The sequence below is a fragment of the Aythya marila genome (assembly GCF_965140915.1).
Source record: "Aythya marila genome assembly, chromosome: 3".
Taxonomy (NCBI): Eukaryota; Metazoa; Chordata; class Aves; order Anseriformes; family Anatidae; genus Aythya; species Aythya marila.
In genome coordinates, this window is record NC_139044.1 from 33,414,780 (window position 1) to 33,430,969 (window position 16,190).

At 55.4% G+C, this 16,190-nt stretch overlaps 2 protein-coding genes across 5 annotated transcripts in view; one reads left to right on the top strand and one right to left on the bottom strand.

Moving 5' to 3' along the window:
- On the bottom strand, window positions 1–9,001 carry MRPL14 (mitochondrial ribosomal protein L14). Its single transcript, XM_082757490.1, has 3 exons — window positions 8,938–9,001; window positions 2,237–2,330; window positions 1–653 (listed from the first exon to the last, which is right to left on the bottom strand). Exons 1-3 carry the CDS (start codon window positions 8,984–8,986, stop codon window positions 290–292), a joined length of 507 nt encoding a protein of 168 aa, XP_082613616.1. The 5' UTR covers window positions 8,987–9,001; the 3' UTR covers window positions 1–289.
- The window catches only part of TMEM63B (transmembrane protein 63B), a 26,112-nt gene continuing 17,446 nt past the window's right edge, over window positions 7,525–16,190 (top strand). For 3 of the 4 annotated variants that reach the window (XM_082757487.1, XM_082757485.1, XM_082757486.1), the window contains exon 1: window positions 7,525–7,680. The gene's annotated coding sequence lies outside the window, so the exon portion shown is untranslated. Of the gene's footprint in view, window positions 7,781–16,190 lie in introns of all 4 variants that reach the window. The other variant, XM_082757488.1, reaches the window with a different exon arrangement.

Here is a 16,190-nt window from a genome sequence, read left to right on the forward strand (position 1 = left end):
CATGTTCTCACTTTAATGGTTAGAGTCCAAAGTAACACCACCAGAACAGTGAGAGTGAATGAGCATTTCCCAAACATACTGCAGACATTTCCATGAAACAAATCACCCATCTTTGGGAGAAAAACAAGGTATTTCAATACTTAAATTAGTTGTTTGCAATTCACAAACAGATGATGAACCTCAGCTTTTTCACACTTCACCATTTTAGGTGAAAGACCCAGGAACAGCTACAGAATTAAAAAACCTGAATGGGATCGCCAGAAATGTTTCTTTGGAAAATGAAAGAACCTCACACAAAGTTGCGGGCAATGGCCAATACTTTGGAGAACTCTCCTTTCTGTCGCAGGGTATACGGTATGGGTGTTTTTATTCTAGTCCCTATTGGATTTCCATTGTCCTCTATGAGTACCACGTTGTTAGAATCAAACCTAGGCGTCATGTGAGGGCCAGGCATCTTGTGCCCTACAATCAAAGCCTTCTTCTTCTCTCCTTTGATAGCCAGAAGAATCTTGTCTCCTACTTTGCCAACTCCAGTCTTGTTATACACGTGGATACATTTTGGTGGCCGGTGGTATGGCGTGTTCCCCAAGGCGCTGTTGTCCACCACTCGCACACGAGTAAGTTTCTGTATTGCTCGGCATGCTGCGGTGATACTGGGAAAAAACAGGAAAGAATGAGAGAGAGACCTCCCCAATAACCCTTGGGGAGCAAGGGCAAACCCAGCAACAGGATCTTGTCACTGCACAAACCACTCAGAAGACGCCAGCAACATATACATACCACACGGGTGACACATCTACTGCATTCAGTGCGCTCTCTGAAAGCCAGATGCTACTTTGAGCTTTGCACACTCTTCACTAAATGTCAAACATAAAACAACCATTCTACTCTGAAACATGACTAAAAGATGGCTTGCATTTACTGTTGTGTTGTTTGTTTTTTGTTGTGTTTTTTTTGAGCAACTGTGGGTGATTCAGTTCAATTTACAAGCAAAAAAAAAAGTGATTGCTTCTGCCAGAAACAGCCCAGAGGAAGCTAAGATTCAAGACGAGCTCTTTCCATCTTGTAGACACTCCCCAGCAGTAAGGACTTTTCTGACTAATCTTTTCAGTGAAGTCTATGAGGTGCTCTCACCTTATTCTGCGCGCAGTGAGACCTCTGAGGTCCTGCTGTGGCTGTGCTAAGCTGCTGCCAATTAGAATCTAAGAGATCCTCACCTTCCCCATGTGGGAGGCACCCAGAGAGCAGCAGGATCTTCTCTATCTGCTTGCAACGTGCGATTATCGGGAGTGAGGAATAACAGGAACACACTAAACGGTACCGAGTCGGTAGATCTGATTTTGAGTACGCCTGGGAGCAGCAGGGATAAGCTGAGAAATAATTCAACCTCCCTTCCAGGAGCAGCTATTCTTTTATCGCACTTCATGCTCCGCTTGCCAGGCTGTGGCTGCATAGCAGGGAAGGCAGGAGGAAGCTGGAAAGGGACATGAGTGCTGCTGCAGGAAGGAGAAGGGGAAATCTAGGCAGGATCAAAGCTACAAAGCAGCAGTAGCTCCTGGGACTACAACAAAACCCGGCCCTGGGCACTCTCTTAATCCCCTTTCTAGACCACAGTCACAGGAACGACTATTCTCACCCTGCAGACTGAAGCCCTTCAGGGAGCTAAATGCTGGAGTGTACTGCAGGATGAGGGTCTAGTTTTTGTGCAAGGCACTGGAGAACAGAAGTAAATGAATTTAATGAGTTTTGAATGCACTGAGCCTGGAACAAGCACCTAAAGAAAAATAGCAAAATGGACGGTGTTAAGGTACAAGGAAATCATTTCTCAGGTTATTCTTGTTCTAAAGAGCAGAAATGATAAACTCGGGAGGAATTTTAAACACGTAATTGGCTTGACATCAGCAGAGGCTGGCTGTTGCTTTTTTGCACTTGGCTGAGAAACACGAGCACTTTTATCTTCTGCTTGCAGGCCTCTGCATCACCATCTAAGGCCTGAAAACCTCCTTCCCAGCACAGGAAAAATGCAGAATTCAGACCGTGTTCTGTCTGCCAGGAACCTGCATCTGTTGTTGTGTTTGGGCTCACTGCACAACCTGCGAAGAGACATCTACGCTATTTTTTGACTATATTATCCTTTTTAAACTAGAAATACTGTGCTCTTCTTGATCTACTTCATGGCATCTCGTTCAGTCAGGGAACTCTCCCAAGGAAACAAAAGCAGGATTTGAAAAATTACCTGAAGTGACGCTGGCTGACTGCGCTCCTTAGGTGGGTTAAGGAAAAACCCAGCTGCCTGTTCAAGAGGGCCATTTGGATTCTGGCAACACGACCTGTGGAAGAAATAAGAGAATTACGAATCCTGGAAATGGCACAGTGTTCGTTTCACTTCCTTTTCCGCATGGGAATGTCACACTAGAGTCTCAGCAACTCTTCAGACGTTGCAATCCACAGCCCACAGCACGCTAATGGCATCGTTAGCGTGCCACAAAGCAGAGCAAGAGCCTCTGCCAGGTTCAGCAGACAATAATTCGGTTGCTTAGACTATGAAGCTGGGTTAGTAACCCCATACTGCAGTCTTCTGTGCCCAGGGATAAAGATCCTTCTGTGCACTGCGAAGCAGGTTAACAACAAACGTGTTTGAGCATTCTGGCTGTGAACAGCTTCTAGTTTAGAGACCGGAGTGACCAGCAAAAGCTACCAACGTTACCTATAAAAAAGGTAAAAAGCCAGAGACACCCTGCAGAGCGGCACCAGAGCTTACACAAGCAAGATGCTCGACGAGCAAGGTGTTCAGCAGCCTTGTTTAGAGCCTGCCCAGGAGGAAGAGCTCCCCGTGCCTTTACGGTGCCCACACAGCCCCAGGCAGCAGCGCCCTGGCTGCAGCAGAACTGGGTTACAGGGCTCACCTCCGCCCGTACCGCACCCTCCTCCCTAACTGCATCCCGAGCTGCTCCCTAACCTCATTCTGTCAGACTGATGGGGAGCAGCCTGCACGCTCAGTGCTCAGTCACTGCGGCTTATCTGAGCCCAGATCACTTTGCCAGGCAGACCCAAGCAGGGGGAGGAAACAGCCTGGATCTGGATCCCGACCTCTTGCAGGCCAGCCCAGGTAGAGCTGCGACTATCTCTGTGGCTGCAGCTGCTGCTGTGACCATGCTTACCTGGCCCTCCACAGCGTAACCAGCACGTGCTCTGCCGCTCTCCTGCTTAAACGTTAAAAACACGTTGACCTCTCGTCTCCCTTTGCCAGTTCGGATGAGCACAGGGCCAAATTCCAGAGCAGCGTGTTGTAAAACAGTTTCCTTATCTTTTAAAATAAAGCCGATCTAACTTCACTGGGGGGGGAAAAAACAACCACAGAGCCTTGTGAGGGACACAGCCTCAGTTATTCTCACTACAACCGAGCAAAAAAGCCAGGCTACATCTTCACTCTCTCTTTATTCTTTTTATTTTTCCCCAGCGTTTGCAGCTGTCCTACAGAGCACGCGTTACCTGAGAGCTGGGCAAGAAGCCCTAGGGATCTGCGCCACAGCCACTTTGCAGCAGCGCTCCCTGAGCGAGGCAAGCTTCCTCAGCTACCTGACAAGCCAGCTCACCTGTCACCCGGGCAGGTCTGGGACAGAGATCAGCCATAATCAAAGCCTGAGGTCATTTGCTGACAAAGCCACGTTGCTGTGGGGCAGAAAATCTCCGAATGACTCCGAGCTTCTGCTCAGAGATCACCTGCACCGTTCCCTCTCCTGAACGAGACCCCAGAGAGGTTGCATTTGTCGGCAGGGAGGACAGCAGGTCCCCGTTCTGCACTTGGGTGTCCTGTTTCCCTGCGGGAAACTCAACCCCAGGCTGTAATACTGCTCCTAAACCCTCCAGCATCGCAGCAAGGCCTTGCAGCCCTCTAGAACTAGGCAAGCAGCAGCGAGTCGGCCGCTCTGTTGTCACTGATGGATGCTTTTTGGGGAGCCCACCGTGTCCCCAGCCTCCATTCCCCATGGTCACCTCACCACCCGGTCCCGGGAGGAGCCAGGGTTTGTTTCTACCCTGTGGCAGCAGTGAAGGTTCGAAGGAAGTTACAGAGCTACGGGCAGAAGCAGCAGCAGCAGCACAAAGTGTCCGAGGACTGTTTATTTTTCCACATGACTCAGAACCCCCTCACTGCTAGGAATTATTCCTCGGCGCATTAAGATGTGTCACCGGCTGAGAAACTCTGTACGGGTGACTGTTTGGGATGAAGCATCCTGCTAGGAGCTGAGTAAACAGGGAGGACGTTTGCAATTTGCAGGAAGGTTCGGGGCGGAAGGAAGGGAAGAATGCATCTGCGGCACCGCGCACAGCATGCAAGGGTGCAAGGGGCTTTGTGAGCAGTGAATCACACCTGCAGCTATTGTAACAGGCCGGCTCCCCTTCCAGAAACGAGCAGATGATGGTTTGGCTCTGCTTCCAGGCTCTCCTCGGCCAGACACAGCTCTGCCTTGGTGGTCCCGTGACTGTGAGCAGGCAATTGATATCCTCTGCCCTCTGTTTCCCCCTGCACTGAGGAGCTAGCACCAAACCAAGCTCTGAAGGGCACCGAAGTCATTCACTCTGCCACAACGCGTGTGCCACACGAGCTCTCAGTTACAGAGAGGAAAGCCCTGCAGCTGCCTCGCACCAGCGGGTCTGAACCAGGCTCTGCAAGGAGGCTGCGCTCAGCCCGTGCTCCCTGGGTTTGCTTCCAAAGGCGGCTCTCCCAGGGGGTTTCAGTGCTCTGGGGTGGATGGCAAGGGCATCCCCACAACCTTCAAGCACAGGAAGATTTGGAGGAATTCCCACTTAGTCACCTCCACGCTCCTCACCGCGGAATTACCTTGCTGGGACTGCTGGAGGTCGCCTAGCCCAACCTCCTGCTCAGGCAGGATTAGCTTCGGAGCTGTTCACGCTAGGCAAGAGCGGCGTTACGCAGCACCTCGCTTCCAGGAGCAGTTAGAGGGACCTAACTTCTTGAGAGCCGAACCTGGCTTTGCTTCTCTCCGCCCCACGTACCGGTTAAAAGTTCGCACAGACGTCAGAGCAAGATTCAGAAAGGGGTGAGGAATTGGCGCATCCAATATTCACCGAGGTGACACAATTTCTACTTCGCTGGGTCCAAATATGCAGTAATCCCTACAGCAAACATTCCCTTCTCGAGGGCCCTTCAGCATTACCCCACTTGGTGCAACAGGCTCACATCAAGTCCGGACACCACTCAACAAAGAAACTCTTTACCACTTCCAAACCTCTGCCAATTGTTTACCCACTGCACCACTTTCAAGTGCCGTACTAAAGCGACCAACTTCACTGTTTTCCCAGGAGATTAAAGGAGTGATTTCTATTTACTGCAAGGCTGCAGTGGCTTTTGAAAGGAGAATTCTGGAAAACTTCATCCCAGGTAACTGGAGCAGGCCAGATGCACCATTTTCGAAATCCACATGCAAACACGAGAGCAGACCTCTTCAGGGAGACCACAAGAAGCAAGAACACCTTCCAGATACTGCCTCTGAACCCACGTCGGGGCACGAAACGCCAAGAAAGGAGTCCTGTGTCCCCACAGCGCACGTGCCCATCACTTCCCTTGTGCTGGCTCCAGCACGTGTGTCAACCAGGAACTGTTTTCAGCAGGATCAGCACCCCGAGCAGCCTCATTGCACAGCCGCACGAATGCTGGACCGAGGGGATGTGGCAAAACACGAGACTGGGATTTCTCCCTTGTCTGGCAACCCTGACGTGCGTTGGCTCCAAGTGAGAACATCTGAAGAGAAACACCAGGAGACGTGGACCAGCAAAGACTCTTCCATTTCAGCAAAAAACGCCGATGTGCTTCACAACAGCACTCGGTATGAACCTGCACTATCAGCACGCTCACGGCAGCACTGCAAAGATCTGTCTGAACACCCGATGAAATAGTGAAGTGGCTCCGACCAAGCTTTTCATCAACGGTGCATAGCCTGAAACCCAGTCGGGATGTCGTTCTTACCTCGCCTGCATCCTAGAATAAAAGTACTTTTAAATAGTGCTATTAGCCGGCGAGCCAGTATCGCTTTCCTTTTTCATGAGAAGTTGTGGCAATGACACTTGCTCCCTGGTCCCAAACCAAGATCTGTAGTTCTGCCATCGTTCGGTAATTTCTGTTCCTTCCTTCTGCTGGGAACTCATCCACTCCAACTGGCCACAGGGAAAACCAGCGGTTGTGCTGAGGCCGAGCAGCCAGCGCCCGCTGTCAAACGCACCAAATGAAAGAGGAAGAAATACTCCTCACCTTCGGAGCAGCGATTTGAGCTGAAGAGCGCAAGAGCGGGAGCCCACGTGCCCTTTATTCTTCTCAGAGACCGAAATAGGCCTGCCCTGGGCACCGCAAGGATGTGAACTGCGTCTGTCATCCATCACTAAAACACGGGAAATAAATCAAGGCAAGGCACACCACGCAAACACCTCACCCCAGCTCTGGCGCTGGGGGGTTATTTATAGGATGTCTGCCAGGGTGAGCTGCGAGAGCCAGCTGGGAGCTACGGGGCTCGGTCCATCCACGGCCCTCCTCACAGAGGAAGCGATGTGATTAAGGGCTTGGGCGTGTTAAAAATACACAAGATATTCATTACCCAGGCATAATTGGTTGTGCGTTAATGACAGGCAGAAAGGCCAAGATTCGCGGAGGAATTAAGGCTTCTCAGGCTCCGTTTATGAATAGGATTAGCTATTAAACAGGGCATTTATTGATCCAAGTTACCAACGGCAGCTCATTACAGGTATGTCTGTTAACAGCTCGCAAGGGCAACACACTGACCCCGTTCCCGCAGCCAGGAAGGGCAGGTAAAGAAGGGCTGGACACCTGCAAGGGAAAACCTACTGTTGATACATTAAGGGCCCGGGAGTCCCAAAAGCACTTGGGGCTCTTACTGCTCCAGCAGCCGAGCACCTTAATCCATTATACACATTCACAGCCTAAAATAGCAGGGGATTAGTGCTATTGTACCAGCAGGATATTAAGCTGTGGAGAGGACACAGGGCAGCAGGGGTGGCGGGGCTGGGACCTAAAGGCAAGGGGGCACCCCAAAGGCAAGGGGGCACCCCAAAGGCACCCAGCACCCACAAGCAGCGCTCTGCTGCCCGTGGGGCTGGCGGTGCAGCCCAGCCCTGCCTCGCTGGTGCATTTCGGAGCGCTGTGCGGGCTGGGCAGCCCCGTCACGCCGCCTCCCTCCCCAAATTCCCCCACAGGCACATTTCGGGGGCGGGCAGCCCGCACTTCCCGAGTCCCCGCCACACACCGTCAGGGCGCAGGAATCCCACCCCACCGCCCCGAAACCCCCGGGGAGGCTCGGGGGGGGACGAGACCGAGCTCGCTGCCCCCTCCCAGGGCACGAAACCCCTTCACAGGGCACGAAACCCCCCCCCTCAGCGCGGAGCCCCCTCAGCGCGCACCCCACTCCCTGCCCCCCACCTCCCTCCCTACCTCGCTTTGGAGGCCTCCGCTTCGCAGCGCAGCTGCGCATGCGCGCCGCCGCCCCCTCGGCCCTCCCCTGGCCGAGCGGAGCCGAAGATTGCCGAGCGGAGCCGAAGCCGCCCCCTCCCCTCCCCTCCCCGCCCGTCCCGGTGCCGGTCCCGGTGCCGGTCCCGATCCCGGTCCCGGCGGCCGGGGGGAGCCCGGAGCCCGTCCGCGCCTGGCACCGGGTGAGCGCTGCGGGGCGGGGGGCGCCGGCTGCCATCTTGGGGCGGGTGTGCAGGGCTCGGGCAGCGCCGCGAGCCCCTCGGGTCCCCGGTGCAGGTCCCGGTAAGCCCGGGGGTCGCGGGGGTGCTGTGGTTTTGGGGCGGGGGGCGCTCGGCGAGGCTCCGCTCCGTGCCCTGCTGGCCCGGTGGCCCCGGTTGGGGTGGGAAAGGGGGGGGGGGGGAAATACCCGGGATTGGGGCTGGGAAATGCGGATTTCTCGGCTGGGAAATGCCGGCTGCGGGGTCCGGGGGCTTCCCGCTGCGGGCTCGCCTTTTGGGGTGAAAATGCACCCAAAAGGTAAAACCCCAAATCCCGTTTTCCCAAGAACCGGCAGCCCGCAGCCCCGGTGCAGGGGTTGTACCCTGTGTACACCCTCGCCGTCATGCCCCATCCTCATCCTCACCCCCTGATCCCTATGGGAAGCGTTTGGGGTCCGTGCTGCCCGCTATGGGGTGCCGGATCAGGGTCTGTTGCGGACCCGATGGGGGATTTGGGATATAAAGGGTCTGCTGGTGGAGGCAGGGCGGATGGGGCTTGCTGGGCCCGATCTTCCCCCGTGGGTTTTTTTTTTTTTTTTGGTGCAGAGAGGGAACGTGACGGTGGGGATGTTTGGGAAACGGAGCCGCCTCCGGGAGCCGTCTCCCCGTCCTTTAGCAGCGCTGCTGAGGCCTCGTCCTAATCCACCCGCCGCTGCCCCGAGAGGGGGAACAAAGGGGAGAAGGAGGGGAGCAGCCCCCGGTGTGGGCACCCCTATACACGAAGCTGAGGCTCCCCAGCAGCACCTGGCTTGGGGTGGCTCTGCGATGCCCACCCTGCGCCGGCCGCATCTCCATCCCCATGGTAACGGGGCAGAAAGGGCCCTTTTCCCGTGGCACTCGGTGCCCACCGACAGGGAGAGGGATGCAGAGACCCCACAGGGAGCAGGGCAGGGGTGCTGCCGCCCCGACCGGCCCCACTGCTGGTGCAGGAGCGTCCCCCGGGATGCTGCGTGACTCAGAGGAAGGCTCGCCTTTGTCTGCGCTCCTGCTCCTCCTCCTCCCAGCTCCCCGGGCTCCTGTCGGGGCTGGGCAGGCAGGAAGCAAAACGCTTTGCTGCCAGCGTGCTCCCCGCTTTCACCCCAGGTCAGTGTGACAGCTACAGCCGCTGGAAATGGGAGAAACGGGAGTTGTCTCCTTTTTTTTTTCCTCCTTTCCCGCATTTTGCAGGCGGGATTTACCTACCCTGAGCCACCCAGAGAGGGCTGGGACGCGCAGGAGCTGCCCCGAGCATGTCCTGCTCCGGGGCTCCTCCGCCTGCAGCTCTCACGGAGGCTGCGTGCCGCAGGGTAGCAGCAAAAAGGGGGCTCAGGGGATGGGCCTGGTGGCTTTTCTAGCAAGATATTAATCAGAAAACAACAAAGGGAAGATAAAAACAAACGTGTGCGTACGTGTACGCGCCCTGCGAGAGAAAGAGGGCGAGATCCGTGACGCCGGTGCCAAGCTTGTGGAGCCGAGGCTCGCAGCGTGAAGCGGCTTTTCTCCGGGGCTGCAGGCCCGTGCTTGGCACTGCCCCCTCGCTTCGTGTTCCTCCGGCATGGAGCTGGGTGTCTGCCCTCTGCTCCAGATACCGATCGGCCGCGGCGAGCCCCGGCCTCGCTGGCTACGCCTGAGATGCTGGATGCTTTCCTCTGGGCTTCTCCGCGGCGTTTGCTCCCCTTGCTGGGTTGTTCCAGCCAGCTGGGTGTGCTTGCGATGGCTCAGCAGCACCAGAAAGGCTCCCACGAGCTCTGACACCATCCTCGGGGGATGCTCCTGCTGAATCCCTTGCGGATCTCTGCTGCGGGGTGGCAGCCAGCGGGGCTCTGGCCTGCCCTCGGTGCTTCCCCTAATTAAATTGGGGCCGTCAGTAGGCTCTGCCTCGGGTGCCTTCGAAGCCAGGGAATGAGACAATCTTGGCATTATCTGTTACTTAGAGGAAACCCAGATGGCAGCAGGCCTCGTCTGCTGCTTGGAATAGCCGTCAGCAGCTGGTGTCTTCTGTCCGATGTCCCAGCAGAGCCTGGTAGCGACACAGCCTGGGGGTGGTCTCTGCAGCTGGCTTGACAACACCTAGGCTCTTCAACCAAAAATCCAGCCCCTGGGGGTGGCAGAGAAGACCTTAACAGGGTTGGATCCCTCTGTGTATCAGCTGGGTTCCCTTTGTGTGAAAGCGTTGTGCTCTGGAGGCTCCCGGGTGATGCTGGCAGGGCTGCCGCCTCCCTCAGGGTGACAGGCTGCGAGCCGGTGGTTTGGGTTTGCCGGGCTCTTCTCCACACTTGAGGCACCGAGCTGGGAACAAATGACTGCGTGCCTCCCGAGCTGCGGTAACTGCCCAGGGGCTCGCTATTACTCACGGGGAGGAGAAGGCAGTGTGAGTGGCAGCGTTATAAATCTGCGAGGAAGGAGCTGGAGTTGTGGCGGACACTAAAACGGCGTGGTGGACGCAGGGAGGCATCGGCTGGGACGAAAAGGAGAACAAGGGAAAGGTGGCGGTGAGGAGGAACCATCTTCACCTGGCGGGGAAGGTCGGGGTGATGAGCGACGTAGAGGAGTTAATTGTGAAAAGCGAATCCAAGCACAGGTGATGGCTGTTGAGGTAAATTAGAGATGGGGTCAAGGGGACAAAGCCTTATGAAATCCACCTGAGAGTACTTTAGAATAGGCTAAAGCAACTTCTGTATGGTGAGCAGCCCCTTCAGAAAACATCTAGTGGAAGGAGATCCCAAGAGGATCCACAAGTCACGCTAAAAAGGAGGTCTGATGTTCCTCTCCGACAGGAGACCCTGGCTGGGGTTTCTGAGCAGGGTGGGTTGGCGCTTTGCTGCGGGGTGGGAAAACGCGAGGCAGGCCTCGTGCCAGGCTGTGTGTGCTCAGAGTGTCACCTCTAAGGGATGGGAAGTAATCACTGCTGTCCCCGTCACGGGTGAGGTGTTGCTGAAGGACTAGGCTCGGATATAGAGGGAGCGCTTTGAAGGATGTCCACAAAGCAGAGAGCATCCAGGAAAGCGACAGAAATTATTAAGGCCTTTAGAAATGACATGGGAGGAAGGATGGGAAGAAGTAGGGCTGGGTTAGCCTGAGGAAGAAAAGATGGAAGAGGGAGCTTCTTGGTCCTGAAGCATGCACAGCAGCATGTTGCTGGAAGTCCACAGGGCAGGAATTTACCTGGAACAAGGGAAATTACCTCTGATGGTGGCATCACCGTTGGCTGGGGTGATGGAGCAGAAGAGGTGGGTTTTTGACAGCGGGATGTTTTGTACTGTGCTTTGTTTTGTTTGTTTTATTACCAATTTGGCAAAAAGTCAAGTTACAGCTTGCACGGCCGAGTTATAGCCCGTATGGTTACGGACGAGCTGTAGCTGGCTCTGCCTCAAAGCGCAGCATCCCTCCAGATCACCCGTGGAGGCCCCTTCCAGGCCGGCAGCGGTACGTGCCGTGTTAGCTACCTGGCGAGGAAGCAGCCAGTAGCCATGGGAATATGACTTGGCTTCTGTAGGAGGTGCTGGGGAGACGGGTACGAAAATACTCCGTCTAAATCCAGTGTCGGCGCTCGGAAAGGGATGTTGAGAAATTGAGGAGAATGCAGGAGGGTTGCAGAAGGATCCGAGGGCTGGGGAGGGAGCTTTCTGGCGAGAAACGGGAGGAGATCGATCTGTTTATCTAATCAAGGGAAAGATCGAGGTGGGACTCGGTTATCCTGCGTGAGGATAACAAGCATGCCTTGTGAGGAGGCACCTCCAAAAAAGCAAGCACCATCCTGACCTCATCTAACACAGGGTGATGCCCAGGCTCTCCGACACTCTCCACACGTGTGCCTCTGCAGTTTGTCCCTCTCCTTGCCCCAGCCCATCATCCATCCGACTCTTCAGGTGATTTATGGCATCCCTTTCCCCTGTGGCCCTTGGCTGGACGAATACCCACCGCCAGCTTCAGGGCCGATAATGCCCAAAAGCAAAAATCCCCCTACCAGCCCATGGTCCGGGGCTTTGTCACCTGTAGCTGCTGTTTTATTTAGGGTCACTGGGCCGGTTTCCAGCCCGTGAGGCGATGTTTCTGTCTGAGCCTGCCGAGCAAACCTCGAGAGGGAGGTTGGGTGAGGTGCTGCAGCAGATGGCTTGCTAAAATCTCGCTCCATCCGCGACTTCCCTTTCACCCACTAACGCTGTAATGCTGTTAAAAATAAAGATGAGCCAGTTTGCCTGACAGGATGTCTCCCCTGTAAATCCCCACTGCCTAGCGCTGGCGGCACCTCACTCTAATGCATATCTCCGTGTTCCCTTATCCTTTGTGGTAAGGGGAGCTTCAGAGCTGGCAGATAGCTGCCAACTATCGTGGCAAGTCAGGGAAATGCTTTGAGGCCTGTTAAGGGGGAAGAATAGGCAATCTAAGAGGTGGTACGGGCAGGACAGGACCGTGTGTTGTGGCTGAATGGGACCAGGAACACCCAGCCTAGTCCTGAAAAGCTGCTGGAGTGCTGGGAGCCGGCCCAGCCCACAGCAAGCGTGCCCGCCTGCTTTTTCCTTGGCACCCCACCCTCCCCTGGGGCTGTTTTCGGCTTGCCCGATCATCCCTATCAGCCTCTAATTGCCTCCCAGCCTTTCTGAGCATCCCTGAGCTCGTCCCTCCCTAGATGCCATCTCGCCTTGCTGGTTGCAGAGCCCTTCTTTCCCAACACCACCTCCTTTCCTTGCCGAGCTGGCTCTGGAGGCCCCGAGCAGAGCTTTGGGGCAACTCCCTCTCCTCCTACCCAGCACTGGGACCTTGTAAGTCCTGCTCTGTCTCCCCATGTAGAGGTGCATGCATGCTAATGCCCTGTTTTGCCTGCAGGAGCCTTACGCGAGGTGGATTTCCGAGTCGGGGAGGGTTTGGGATCCATAGGACAAAGTGTTCTTTCTCGCTGTTTGGAAAGAAGAAAATCCTCCTGTCTGTGAGGAAGGGCTCTGTGGGTGAGAGATGCTTCTGGGCTCAGAGCAGGTCGCTTAACTCCTCTGCCTGGCAAACTCATGTCAGTGCTTCGAGAGCAGGGAACGTACCCAGCACTGTAGAGCCTGAGCATTGATCTTTGATGGAATTGAACCAGCAGTGGCAAAATTCATAGTGCACAGCACTGCTCGCCTGCGTGTGCGGGCAGGGAGATGGCTCCGACATCTCCCTGGCTCCCTCAGCCAGTGGGGGTAGATTGAAGCTTGTGCTTTTGCAGTTCCTCCTGTAAGCAGCTGGAGAACCATCCAAAAACACCCTCGGTTTTAATCCCATGGGCTGTGCAACCCTCGAGCAGGGACAGGACAGGTATAACTCGCCTAGAAGGGTGAGTCCAACAGCACGGTGTGTTTCTACGTCTGGTCCTGTGGTCCTGTTGTTAACACGGCGTGCTCCAGGCTATAACTGGACACACATCAAGCCACGGCTGAGGCTTTCTGGTAAAGCCACTGGGACCGCCCTCCCCGTGCCCCTCAGGAGGGGTGGAAGCTCAGAAATCGATCCGAGCCTCTTAATCGTCCTCTCCAGTCCATTTGGAGCTGGTAAGTGCGACGGCACCGAGGATGGCTCCAGGAAATGAGAAAGGGGAGAGGAGCCAGGAGGTCCATTACCCTCCTGGTGGGTTTGAAGGCAGGAAAGCGATGGCCTTCTCCAAGGAGGAGAGGAAAAGGCGAGGTTCTAAAAATGAGCCTGGCGTGGAGAGGCGGCTGGGCTCAGCCAGGAGGGAGGGATGGAAAAAATGTGGTGGTGGCTTTAGGAGGAGCCAGGAGCTGGCACCGGTTGTTCTGCCTGGATGGGCTTCAAGGCTCTGCCACCATATGGGCGTTCGGATCAGCAGCAGCACTGCGGGGCCTGTTCCTCGCTGCCGGGTGGGGGTATGCCTCGGGCAGCAGAGAAACTACAGAATTGAAGGAGGCCTCTGGTAGTTGTTGTCAGATGTCCTTGCTGCCTACAGCCCCTGAAACCCCATTCCAATCTCCGTGGGGGTGGCAGCAGCATCGTGGTCCCTCTGCAGGACACAGGCACTGCCCGAGCCCCCCGTCACAGCCCCATAGCAGCCAGCAGCCCTCCATCGAGCTGCTGGGAGAAGGTCTTGTGTGGTGGATCTAACCAACAGGACGATCTACCCAGAGCTTTGGGGTCTGATATTAAAAATATATATACTGAGGGTGCCCTCAAGTATGATCCCATTGGTGAGGTGATCAGACCTAGGTCACCCTCCCGCTGTCTCCTGATCCTCTCCATGACAGGAGGGGGGATCCAGAGCACTCGTGCTCCCTTGACTCATCTCATTTCCACCCGGAGAGCGCTCGGTGTTGGTAAACAGCGTGTTATAAATAGGCAGCCGGTGCTATATCGGGAGCTTTGCCTGCTGTCGAGCGCAGGCGTCGCAGGGCCCGGGCCTGGCTGCTGTGGGCAGGGCTGGGCAGCTGCCTGAGCACCAGCTCTGCTCCACCTGGCCCCGAAAAAGGTGTCCCCAGGCTCCCAGCCTTTGATGGGGATGCCAGTCGGGTGGCATCAGAGCAGGGCAGGCTGCCAGGGGGGAAATTCCAGCCTTGCTGCTTGCTTACGGGGCCGTGGCGTGATTAACCCCACGGGCCTGGAGTGCAAACAAACGGGCAGCTTGGCAGCGGCCGGCCGGCCTCATGGGGAAGGGTAGAGGAGGTGCTGCCCTCCTGCCTCCTCGGACTTTTCCACAGCCTGGTTTAAGGCAGATACACCTGCCTGGTGCTCTGCTGGAGGGTCGGGCTGGCCCCTCGGAGCCATGAGGGCACCTTGGAAGAGCCAGGCTGGAGGCCACCTGCACACACGCAGACTGGTGTGTGAGGTGAGACAGTGGTGCTGCACCTTCTTTGTGGATAAAATGTCCTTTAAACGGTTCCTGCCTTATCTCCAGCAAGTGGCACGGGTCTTCCTGCACGGGGATCTGGAAAGGGCCCGCTGGGCAGCCTGTCAATCCCTCACACGGTAACGGAGTGCGCCACTGCGCTTCGTGGCTGGAGAGCGCCTGCCCCAGCAAGAGGTTTTGGGGGTGGTTTTCTTCCTTTTCTGTTGTTTATTTTTCCCAGAATACCCCATAGAAAAAAAAAAAATAAAGCCCTGTGACAGCAACAGAGATGCAAAGGCCGTGTTTGTTGTGCGTGGCAGCGTTTGCCAAGAGGCTGATAAGCCCTGACATGAACGCTGATGGTGCGTAGTGAGGCTGGCAGCGAGGTTCAAGGGTGTCCTGGGGTGCAGAAATGGGGCAGCTACCAGGATGTCTGAGCATTTGTTGGTTTAAATGGGGTAAACTGCATTTCATCGGGACAATTGGTGCTTCTCGACCTGCCGTGTTTATTTAAAACCAAGGAGAGCTTGCTGGAAGGCAACAGGAAATGCGAGGATAAGCCTGGGAGAGGGGATGATGCTTTAGGTCCTGGTGTGGCTGAAAGACAGCTCTGTGAGCTCTCAGGGTATCAATGCTAAGGCAGTGTGTGGCAGTTGTCCCTGCAGTGTACCACAGGAGCCTATTTCTCACCATCAGAGACAAATTCGGGTTGAGTTACTTGATCTTCGCTGCCTCCACTGTGAGATCTCAACTGGGGCTGGGCTGATAACCAGTACGCGTAGCCTGGGGTCAGCGAATGGTCCTGGAAAACAGCTGGTGCTTGAAGCAGAGCACAGTGCTCCAGTCCGCCCCATTTTAGACAAACACTTTAATTTAGCTGTGTGTTTAAGCTGTGATCACTTCAGCGAGAGCGTCTCGAGGTAAGTGTGTGCTTAGCAGCTTTCCTGAGCAGGGGCAATTCCTCTTGCGTGAGGATCCGTGGAGAAATATCTCACCAAGCATTAGCCCATGCAGGCTGCCAAGGCTAGATTCATGTTGGACGAAATTCTAAACAGCAACCTTATCTGGGTTATTAATTAGTAATTAAACTCTGACTGCCATTATCCATTAATTGTTCCTGCGCTCCTGCGATGCGTTTGGGAAGGCCAGGCGCTGGAGGGATCGTTTGCTGCTCTGTCCTGTTGCATTAGGGGCCTCAGCTGCAGCTCCAACAGGTGACTTGTCACTTCGTGTAGCCATCCTGTCGTGGTGTGTTGTCCTGATCCAGAAACCAGAGATGGAACAGCACTTTCCAGCGTGTGAACCAGCAGTCATCAGCCTCCCTCAGGTCAAGGCAGGATTTTGGTGGTCTTGGTACGTGCGAGCAGGGGCTGTGGGCAAGAGGAGCCCGTGTTACCCCCTGCAAGCCTTGGATGGACTTTCTTAGGTTTGGTATTTGCCCTCGTGGAGCTGTGCTCCGTGTAAACAGTGACTCGAAGTGGCTTTGCCCGATTAAAGTGCCATTTCTCTGTTTACCCGAGCGTTGAGATAGGGCTCTGGATGACACAAGGCTTGCGCTGCTGCGCCTCGCCTAAAATTCAGAGCCCTCCTTCAAGCCTAAGCAACCACTTTTTATCTCCCACACCTCTCTCTGCGGCTCTGGGAGCCG